This window comes from Patagioenas fasciata, chromosome 1 (assembly GCF_037038585.1).
Source record: "Patagioenas fasciata isolate bPatFas1 chromosome 1, bPatFas1.hap1, whole genome shotgun sequence".
In the NCBI taxonomy this organism is placed as follows: Eukaryota; Metazoa; Chordata; class Aves; order Columbiformes; family Columbidae; genus Patagioenas; species Patagioenas fasciata.
Window position 1 is genome coordinate 174,754,762 of NC_092520.1, and position 11,555 is coordinate 174,766,316.

An 11,555-nucleotide genomic window follows, 5' to 3' on the forward strand; every position below is an offset into this window, starting at 1 on the left:
AGGGGCACCGGCCGTGATGTGGGTTTTCTCTGGGCGGGGGAAGGTTAAAGGTGGAGCAGCTCCGCGAAGAGAGTTTTCTCGGCAGCCCTCCGCACGATTTGCGCTTCAGCGTTCCCGCTCCGGCGCTTTGGCTGGCGCTGTCCTCACCTCAGCCAGGACCGGGGGCGGGGAGCGCGGGTCGGAGGTGAGCGCACGGAGCGGCAGGCTGGTGTCGTGTCGCCATGGCCAAGCACCACCCGGACCTCATCTTCTGCCGCAAGCAGGCGGGCGTGGGTGAGTGAGTGAGTCCCGCAGGGGCTCCCCCGTCCCCCTCTCTCCGCTGCGGGGCGAGGGAAAGGTGCGCGCGTGTACCGTTAGTGACCGTTAGGCGCGCGCGCGGCCGTTAGGCCTGGCGAGGGGGGGTGGGGGAAGGGCGCACACACACACACACACACACACACACACCGCTCCGCCCTCATTCCTCCCTCACTATTTTATTTCACTTGTATTTTGATGTTCTGCCGTGGTTTAAAGGTTGCTCCCCGCAGCGGGAAAGGTGGCTGTGTAAGGAAGGCCTCCGGCCCGGCGCGTTGCCCCCGGGACTCTGGGGCTGCTCTGCGCAGAGCTGAATGTCTTGAACTCGGGCCAACCCGCGGGGTCTTGTTCCTCAGGTGGGGAGAAAGGTGGATTAAATTGATGGCTAAACACAGAAAAGTACTATTTTAATGTACTTTACTCTTGTGGTGGCCATACCGATGCAGCCAGGATAACGTGCTGAAGACCTCAACCAGCACTGACAGAAGCTTTCAGCCTGCAAGATAAAATTATCTTCTAGGTTACACCTGTATACAGATAATTAGTTTTATTCATATTGCTTAGTTCAGAATTTGTCCTGCTAAAGAAGTCTTATACAAGATTAGAAGTTGAGATATCTTTTTGAGATGTTTTTTCGTTCCTTGGAAAGAACCATAAACACAAAATATTCAGCTGCACTGTCCGTAGAAAACTTCTTTTTAGAATAGTTAATGTTGCTAACAGTCTGTCTTTGTTGAAAATTAATTTCCAGCCTGGCGAAGCCTTTGACCCTCAGACTTCAACTGAACCACTGTTTAGTCTTTGTGAATGTGGACATGCGGTCTTTAGAACTTGATAGCTATGGCATTTATCTGCGTTACTAACATCATTGTTGCGAGTTTCCTAGACAAGTGGCAAGACTTCTAAGATACATGTAACTACCTTCATGTTCTGAAGTGAGGAAGGTATTTGGGCTGCCTTAAATCTAATGAACACTTGACTTTTTTTTTTTTCTCATTAAAAACAGTGTAAAAGCTATGTCAAAACTTATGTGTCAGGTACATTGGCTGTCTTTGAACTGGAATAATCAATGTGCATTTTCTTATTGTGAAGTGGGCGTCATTGTGCATTCACAGTGCATCTAAATTTTTGTCTTGGTAAATGTATGCAGAAGTATATATATTGTTTATTATATATATGTTTATATTTACGCTCAAACTGTTCCTATGGTTTACTTTTTTTTGAGACTGTTCACTGCAGAAGATAATTATTTGGCACTCAAGCTTGTAGTGACTTACCTTTTTCTCCTGCTTTTGCCTCAAATAATTTCTTTTTTCTTCTTACAGCAATCGGCAGACTTTGTGAAAAATGTAAGTATTGCTTCTACGTATAGTTACTTAAGAAAATGGTGCCGTTTTTAGGGCATAAAGTTTGGATTTGGGGATTGGATTCTGTTTTTGCTTTAACCACGAACTTGATGTCTCTTGTTGAGATGGGAAGAGTTACTTGTGTATTGCAAGTGTAAATCAATGAACATTTGTAAAGTTATATGCTCAAATAGATTGTCACACAAAGATGTGCTGTTCTAGAGTATGTGCTGCCAGCATTTTCAGTAGCTGCAGCTACAGTGGCTTCTTGATTGGTTCCATATAATCTGTAATACAAAACAAACAGGCTGATCGTTTTAAAGCAGGGAAAAAATGCATTTTGGGAATCTAACTTCTTCACACCTTAAGAAAGGTTCCTTTCACCATCTAGGAGAAGAAGTGGTGGGAGGAGAACATCTTGAGTTAAAACAGGAAAAAAACCCACAGAATCAAATGCCAGTGCTCAACTGTAGCAGGGAAGAAAGAGTGTGATCTGTCATTAGAACCTTGTTGGGATACATAGCAAATAAGATTACTGGTTTGTGACTCAAAAATAGTATGAAAATAAGCAAAGTGGGGAGAAGCACAGCCTGAAGCAACAAGATTGTTTTCGAGAGCACTCAGCAGTGAAACATTCCCATTGGTAGCAGTTGAGGGCTGTCATGCTGGAGATTTAAGAGCAGGTTAGATGAGCTGTTTGTGGGAGTCAGGATTAAGATGCCTTGGGAACTGGTAATAGAATATGAAGCCTTTCATCCTTAGGTCAGTGTTTTGAGTAATGTCCAGCACAGCAGAGACCGTCAATGGCATCTGATGGCTGCTGGCCTGTATGATATGAGTACTTGAATTTCACTCAGTTCCTTGTGAGAAAGCAAGAGCAACTTTCGTGAAATGGCTGTTTACGCCAGTTTGCTCTTCCTTTGGCCTTCTCACAGATGAAGGATTAAAGGCACCACAAGTACAATCTCTTATCTCATCTCTTTGAGGATAGTAACTCCAGGCTTTTGTTGATGTGGCACTGTGGGAGAAGCTTGCACTGCTGCTTCTGTGTAGGTAAGGACACAAGTCCTGTCAGTCCAGCTTTTCTTTTTCGCAAGTGAAAAATTCAGAGTAAAAGTAATGGTATGATCTATGCAGGTGTTGGTTAATCACAAAAGTGACTTTGGGTTTATTCTCTGATTGTGAATGCATGATTAAATTAAAAAAAATATTGCAGGCTACTGGCCCTTGTTCCTCTCAAGTCTGTGTACAAATACAAATTTGCACTCAGTGCCTGCAAATAAATTTCTGCAGTTCAATTGTATTGTCTTTGTACAGGCAAGTTCTTTGACTAGGAAGCTTTTCATCTTCTATGTAGAGGTGGAGAAAGGGACATTCTATAACCAAAGACTCTGCTGTATTTGCAGGTGATGGCAAATGCGTGATCTGTGACTCCTACGTGCGGCCCTGCACTCTCGTGCGCATTTGTGATGAGTGTAACTACGGTTCGTACCAAGGGCGCTGTGTGATCTGCGGGGGTCCAGGAGTGTCTGATGCCTACTACTGCAAGGAGTGTACCATCCAGGAAAAAGATGTACGTTGTCATCCAGTCTACTCTTGAATTGATTATGTCTTTATTTAGTAGCCATGTTTATCTTTAAGGGGCTTGGAACTACTGAAATTTGTGTTGGGTCATGGGATGCTTGGGTTCCACTACCAATATTGGCACTGGTTTTATTACCTTGTACCTTTTTTCCCTTGTTGGTAGTTCCCTGTGTTTGCAAAGCATTTTGAAGTATCACGGCATTTTAAGGTTTCATCGCTCTCTTCATGTTGAAGGATCCGTGACTACTTTGCACCGCACGTGCACAGTTCCTTCCCACAATGCTTGTTACAGCTCGAAGTTGTTATCTTTTGATCTCTCAGCCTAGGTTTTATCAGGGTCAGAGATATTATGGACATTGCAAAGGCTGTGGTAGGAGCTGCTTCTCACTACAAGTACACTATCAGCCACTGACCAAGGTGTAATGATCCCTTTTTTCTATAGTCAGTGCTATTTAATCTTCTTGTGCTGAGAGATACTGTACACATGAAGTGAGGCAGCTGTTCACCCCTGTAAGGTGTTTGTTAATATCCAACACCATGAGCGCAAGTCGTGAAGAACTGCAAATGAAGTGGTAGAAAGACCTTAGGGAGAAGCAAGAACAGGATGCTCACAGTTGCAACGTCACCAGAATACGGACCTGGTAGCTGTGAGAGCATCTGTTAAAGGTTGTTTGGGTTTTGGTGCTTTGCAAATGCCATTTCCAGCACCCCCTAATGACAGTGGAGAACATGCTGAGAGAATGGTTCAAACAGATAAGATGAACATGCTCATCTGAGTGAGTTGCTGGTTTAATTCTCTTCAGTGCCTACATTTTCTGTAGAGGCCTGTGGCAAAATTCAGGACGGGGGCAGGTCCTTGTCTGAATTTGGTCATTAGATCGGACAGGACCATAATCTTTCTTGGTGTCTAAATATGGATACAAGTGCTGTGGTGGTGGTACTGCCTCCTACTAGAAATGCTGTGAGAAACAGTAGTTTTGTTCACTTGCCTTTGGAACCAAGATACCGGGTTTGATAAGTCATTGGTAAAATAGGATTGGTTTTATTTTTGACAATTCATATTGATTCCCAATAGGTATTTTTCATAACCTATGCTCACCTGTAGCTTATCATGTCTGGTTCAGTTATGAAATAGCCAGCTGCTCTGCAAAGGAGGTTTGTAGAAGATGCAGGGCTGGAGAAGCAGGAGAATGATATGTCAGAACTGAGGTATTTTGACAGCTGCTGTGGATGAAGACAGTTGCTCTGTACCAGCAAACTGAAATGTTAGGGGTTATTGCAGATGTGAAGTTGCAGGTCTGAAACAGCAGATTTGACATGATTGACTTGCAGGATTGAGAAGTTCTGGCCCAGGTGCAGGGTGCTTAGAAGGAGAATAGTTGAGTGCTGCCTGTCACAATTATGGTAGCTGGTGCTGAAATGAATAAGAAAAGCAGATGGGCAGAGCTTTCTCCTTGATGCTCCAACATTCCAAGGTTTCAGTCACAGCACTTGCATCATCCTTGGACAAAGGCTGGAAAAGATAGTGAAGCAAGAAAACAAATACTAAAATGGAAGAAAACAAATACTAGAATGGAGGATGTGGAATGCTGTTGGGCATGACGCAAAGGGTCTGGTTACTCTTGGTATGTTTGTTCTGATGGAGGGAGGAATGAGGTATTGTTTCACCTAATTTCTATTTGTGGATAAAGGCCAAAATCCTGCCTCATCACCAGGACATCTGAGTTGCAAAAAGTAATATTTTATTGGGGACAGGAGCAAGCTCGTATGCCACCTCCTTAAGAGGAGGTGGAAGAATGAACAGAGCCCTGCAATAATGCTGTCAAGATTGTCACAGACTCCCTGGATCGTGGGAGGCAAGGCTTGGAAGAGTCCAACTATTGAGGTTCAAAATCAAATTAGGAGAGAGTAGCTAGAGATGGGTTGTGGCAGGTGTATGGGGGAGAGATGATTTCTTTCACCCCACTTCTGTTATTTCTACCACGTAGACCCTCCTCACGGAGTTGCATCTCCTGCACGGAAGCAGGTATCCGTGGAGCAGCTTGGGTGCAGTTTCTACAGCAGTTGACATCTGCACAGAGGCTTTCCAAATCTAACCCACTTGGGCTTAAACAAGAGCTAAGGACACCTGTTCCTCTGCCTGCTGGGCCCCTCACAGCTGCTGTTGCGAGCCGCAATATTTTGCCCTTAAGTGTTATGCAGATGCTGGACTCAAGTGGCTCACGGGCAAATGTTCCCTGGTACACCAAGAAGTATATCTCTGATTTGTGTTTGCAACCACACCTTTGAGGTGGGTGTCCCCGACTCCCTTTCTTTGTTTCTTGTGGCTTTTTTCTAACCATCTGCTGGAATTCAGGTAAAAGAATGTATCCATGTAGTTGCTGTGAATAGCTGTCCTCTTCCAAGATGACCATACAGCCTCTGCAGCAAACAATCCAGGATGCAGGAGATCTGAGATTCAGTTCTGCTATCACAGCCGAGAGGGTCCGTAAACACAAGAATGGTTTGATGACATCTAAAGCAACTAGATTCTTTTTGATGAAGAAAAGGAAAGGGCCATATAAATCCTGTTTATCTTAATTTAGAAAGAATCCAGTCTTGAGGTACTGAGCATCCTTTTCATTAAACTGCTGATGTTATATAAGCTGTTTTCCATCTTCACTCCAAGCAAGAGAATGTCCTAGAGTAATGTTAAAAACGCATCTATCATCCTCTGTTCCACTCTCTGGCTGCTAGAAACCAGAACTGGAGAGCAGTTCATCTGCACAGGTGTTCTAAATGTGTGTTAAGGACAGGGTGAGAAGCGTGGGAACTGACAACTGACTAGAACTATGTAAGTGATGATGTAGTTCTGTTTACCCATCTCCTAACTTAACATCCTCTTTTCTTCTTACAGAGGGATGGTTGCCCTAAGATCGTCAACCTGGGCAGTTCCAAGACAGACCTCTTCTATGAAAGGAAAAAGTACGGCTTCAAGAAGAGGTGATCCTATCCATACACAGCTACGCCTCCTGTCAGGTTGGCAAGTCTTGGATCATCTCTGGACTTAACTATTCTTGAAAAAACGTTGATTTTTTTTTTCTAAAGCAGTACAAAACCAGTAGTATACTTGAGGTTGGAGAAGTAACAGAATGGGGACTGAAATTTGATCAAACTGACTATCAGAAAGAACAAATGAGGATTACTGTCTCTTGCCTTTTCAGAAGCTCTGCTAGTAGCTGTCCCAGCTTGCTATAAAAATCCTGGTGGGCAAATATTTACATGTGGAGGAGACCAGCTCAGTAAAAAGACAAGCGTCCTTTCTGATGTGGGGAACACCCTGTGCGTGTTCTTACCAAGCCTCCTCTTGATTGTTAAAAATCTCCCCATGCATCAGTGTTGAGGAACAGAGCGACAATGCCATGTGTCTGCTCACCCCCTGCCTTCCTCTAGTATATTTCTGTGCTGCCCTGTTTTGTAAGGAACCTGCTCATGGCTGGTGCCTTCCTAGGGAGAGCACAGCTGTTCCATGTTTTCTTTTATACATTAATCCAAGGTCCTTTCTTGTAACCATTTCTGTAGGATGCACAGCAATAAAGCTTATTCTTTTGTGTGGGTTTTTTTTTGTGTAACAAGGATTCCTCTCTAGTTCGCTCCATGCCTAGCCTCTCTGGAGCTTTCTGGGGACATGTAGGATTAGCCCAGCTAGAACTGCACAATGGCTTATCTGGTTTCTGACATTGCCTGCTTATGACCATGTGACCTTGCTGCAAGGAGCTTCAGGGAATGGCTATCGCTTTTGTCTGCCTGTGATCCCAGCCACTGATGATTTTGTCCCATAGTGTGAGGATCGCTGAGCTTGTAACCCTTATCCGAGCTAATACGGCTGTGGATGTTGTTTCACCATGCAAACATCCAATCCCTTTCTAAAACCTACTAAGCTATTTGACTCGCTATCCTGTTCTTGTGAATAAGTTAAAGCCTTCTCTGCTGTAACTGGAAACCAACTATTGTGTTCTACACTATTAGCCGTACGCATACTGAAAACCAGAGGCTGCTTGTTTGTCAAATACCAGTCCAGGCTAAAAGTGGTCTGTTAGCTCAGCAGAGATCTGAGAACGGGTGCCTTTATGCAGAGGCGGAACTGAGTTTCCTACTAGTGTGTGCACTCCTCACATGGTTAAATTGGGGTCCTAGCTCAGTGTGCACCATAGTGCTTAAAGTCTTCACTGACTGAGCAGAGCGTGTGCTACAGTATTGAGATTCTCTTTGCACAGTTTTGGGGTGTAGAGTCTGTTTTGTGCCCCTTTCAGGGTTTCAGTTGTTCCCCTGAGGCTATTACTGATTCCTGTTTAACTTCTCTCTGGCTTAAATTCCTCTTCTACCCGCTCCAAACATTTAGGTGTTTTGGGTAAGAGTGAAAACAGACAAGTTGTGATCATCCTTCTCTTAAAAGTCATTTTTTCCTGCTGCAGCTGGCTCTACATGGAACTGTTCCTACAGCTACCTCAGCTGCTCCTCCCTCTCCTCCCCAGCGTGTAATTCTGTCAGGTTTCTCTTCCAAGCTAGTCCTGAGACTATCTGTATGTCTTCTTCCCTGCACCATGATTCCCTTACACAGCTTCTGATTAATTTTTACTAACGTAGATGCCATTTGCCAAGATGTTCAGAGAAGACTGGTTCTTTGGTTCCAGCAGACTCACTTTCTGAAAAGAATTCTACCTGAATAAGCAGTTGCCACGTTCCTGACTGGGAAGCCCATGTCAGGGCCATGGAGCAGCCTTGTTAAATTCTGTCTTTAAAAGCAGGGCATGACATGCAGATTTTTTTGTACTTGGAACTTAATCACTTCAACCAGAATTTATCACTTGCTCTCAGTCAGGCCACCCAAATTATCACACTAGGAATGCAGAAGGTTTGTACAAATATTTTTTCTTTCCCGGAAGTTTCTAAGATAACAAAAGTATTTCGGTGAAGGTAGAGGGTAATGAAGTTTGAATTATTTCTTTTGTGTCTGAGTTACTGCCCTGGCTGCAGGGACCCCTAGAAGATCTAATTTTAGAGCAGCCCTTGTTCCTCATCATTGAGCAGGAACAGCCAGGCGGGGTTTGCTATAGAGAAACGAGTGTCCCCATCCCTTCCCCCACTTCCAAAAATGGCTGAGCATACGTACTTTTTGGGCACTCCTGGTGCCCTCACTGACCGCTGGGTATATCGGTCTCTGTTCCGTCAGCAATGAGATTTAAGCTGCCATTTTGAGTTGTTCTGAGTCAGTGGGCAGGTGGAGAGAGGGAGGGGACGGCCTTTTTCCCCTTTGCCTTGTTTGCTCAGACAGCTCTGGGGAGAATGCCAAATGCTGCTGGTGCTCCGCTCTGCTGCTTTCAGAGCACGGACAGGACATTGCCCTGAAGCTTCTAATTCAGACAAGGGTAATGGATACAGTTGAGTAGCCTAGAAAAACTCAGCCTTGCTTGCACAGTAATGATTTCTGTTCACCAGCAAATGAAACCTAGGCTGGGGCCCTAGAAAGGTGCAGTGTTTCTTACCTAAATAGATGTTGTTATTAAGTACTTGTCCAGTAGGAGATTTGCTGGCAGTACTGGAGACCAGAGCACAATGTCAAAGGGCATTTTACATTGGGGTGAGGGAACATGGGACCTCTTGGCCTATTAAGTGTTGGCTTCTTTGTTGCCATTACTAACAAAGCATCCCTGTGCTCTGAGATGTAGATGTTCCCTTTTACCTCTTCAGACCAGCTACCAGCCCACAGCTACAACTGAGCTCAGCAAATAGCTTGATAACACATCTCCAGTCTTTTGACTCGTCTAGACCATGTCTTGACAAAGCCCTTGAGCCTGAAGCAGTACATTTCTTTAAAAAAAAAAAAAAAATTAAGGTAGGCAAAGGCCTGAGGTCTGCCTGTGAGCTTTCCCTGTGGGAGGTGCAGACAAAATCCTGCTTCTGAAACCTTATCTGCACAGGAGCTGTTATTTTCTCATTACAGGGATCAGTTGGAGATGTTGTTTGCCTGTTTCAATAGCAGGAAATAATTTTTCATTTCCTTGAGCTTGTCATGTGACTTGAATGTAAAGAGGATTTGGGATATGGCAGCGTTAATTACGCCCGATTATGACCTGACTGCCCTTCCTTGGCATTAAAGAACCTGGCAAAACGAGCTCAGTCTCAGCAGCTTGGCAATTCCTTCTCTCCCTGTGCACACGTGATTCGGTAGCTTTGCTTTGACGTAATGGCCAAATGGGCAAGAATGCATGAGCGGATACTGTGACAGAATTCCTCTGCCTGCGTGTGTACCAGGGCAATACGATAATTAAAGGAGCACGGTCAAGGCACAACTATTTTAAAGAGCCCTAATGTGTAACACCTTCTTAGTAACACCTTATTAAAACAACAATAGAATTTTAGAAATGTAATTGCCTTTTTTTTCTTAATGATGCTAAAAATAGTGCAGTCACTTTAATTTCCTGATCTCTGGCTGACAGCTTGATTTTTGTTTCTAGCAAAGCAAGGGAGTTGGGGGGGGGGGGGAGGAGGAGTATTCTTTCGTAACCCAATTCCTTTTAAACTAGGAGTGATGAAAATAAGGCTGCCCATAATAGCTCTCATAAATTTTCCCCTTCCTCCCTTCCCCTGCAGGAGGGGAAAAAAAGAAAAAAAGGAAAAAGAAAACTTCAAAAGTTGTTTTAGTTTTTGGGGTTTTTTTTATTCAGTGGGAAAACGGGCAAGGATTGTTGCTGTAGCACTGTGGCTAGGCAGGAGAGCATTAACAGGTTTCTTAGTGCGTGCTGTTGGCTGGCTTTAAAAGAAGTCCTCTTCAGTGGTAAAGGGTTCCTGAGGGAGGGAGGACAAACCAAACCCAGAAGGATGCTGAGGATCTTTGTGGAAATCGGGCATGAGAGGAAATCTGTATTTTTGCACTTGAGGGATGGTTGCTACACAGAATTATTTAACCTGGGGGACACAGAGCAGGTCAGGAAGTGTCTGTGGTCTTTGTCCCCTTTGAAAATGGATGATAAATCAAGTGTTCAGATGTGTGTTATTGAGAAGATCTGTTTCCGAGATGGAATGTGACTCCACGATGGGATTTCCTTGGGAATTCTTCAAAACCAAGACAAAACAGGAAAGGGTTTCACAGGCCGAGCCAAGGCCCAGGCAAGCTGCTCCTGACAGGGACTGCAGTAGCGGTTTGGTCACCAAGACTGGTTCTCCCTCCCTGGTCTGTTTGTGTTGGCTCTGAGGAAACCGCCCAGCACATGTCTGGGAGGGCTTGGAAGCTCAGTTTCTTGGTGCCCCTTCTGCCCATTTGGAGCTTTATTCTACTCAAAAGCTGCTGTATGTGTGGACAAGGAGAGCCTTTGGCAGGTGGTCTCTGTCCAAAGTTGATAGCCTTGGACCGTAAAGTATGTGGCCTGCCAGTGGCTATAGGTGCTTTTTTTATTTTGCTCAGAACTGGTAACAAGCCTGGCTTAAAATAAGAGCAGGAAGCCATGTGTGCTTTAAACATGGACCTGAGAAAAATGCAGGCCCTGTAATGCTTCTCCATGCGCAGCTGCTTCGGGGGACTATTGTTGCCATGGCTGGGTATCCCCTCCTACCCCAAAGCAAGTGCACTTGTTTCTTCTCATTCTTGAGTTTTATTTGCCAAATAAAAGCCACGTGGCACTAGGTGAGTGCCTTTAGTGGGCAGCAGAGGTTCTGCCTTTGGGGGCACAGGTGCCTGCCAGTAGCCCATGACCCAGATGGCTGCGATGGCCTCCACCAGCCGCGGCACCGGCGTAACGGCTCTGCTGGCCCGCCCGGCCCAGACGGTGCCCCGAGCACCCCGCGGTGCGGGACGCAGCCGGGAGAGGCCGCGGCCGCCCTGGCGACTACAACTCCCGGCAGCCCCGGCACCGCTCCTCGCGCACACCCCCTTCTTCTCACTGGCTGGAGCAGCTCACCAATCCGAAGGCGCCGCCGGGCCTGGTCAGCCAATGGGAAGGCTGTTGCTAACACGCTGCAGCTATTTTTAGCACGGCCGTCGCTTGCACACCTTGCTGGTCCCTCGCCTCCGCCGTGGCTGGGCGGGCCCTCCGCTGAAGGCGGAGGAGCACAGGCGTGCAGAGACAAAGTAGTCCATGGGGAGTGTGGTGCCGCAGGGTCTGAGGCGCCCTCCTTGCCTTGGGGTGTTGTACCTCCTCCTGCCGTCCTCGCGGTGACAGCAGCAGGCCTTGCTTGGCCTCGCCCCGTTGTCCCCGGAGGAGATGGGTCCACAGCTCCCCGCCCGTGTTTGGCCCTGGGGGTCCTTACGGGTTTGCATTGAAGGAAGGAGCCGGGATTACCTGTTCTCACGCC

General features: G+C 45.9%; 1 protein-coding gene across 1 annotated transcript; it reads left to right on the forward strand.

Annotated features, from left to right (window-relative positions):
- The first annotated feature begins 76 nt into the window (after positions 1–76).
- PHF5A (PHD finger protein 5A) lies at positions 77–6,819 on the forward strand. Its single transcript, XM_065860487.2, has 4 exons — positions 77–273; positions 1,620–1,643; positions 3,047–3,213; positions 6,121–6,819. Exons 1-4 carry the CDS (start codon positions 222–224, stop codon positions 6,208–6,210), a joined length of 333 nt encoding a protein of 110 aa, XP_065716559.1. The 5' UTR covers positions 77–221; the 3' UTR covers positions 6,211–6,819.
- Positions 6,820–11,555: the final 4,736 nt, after the last annotated feature.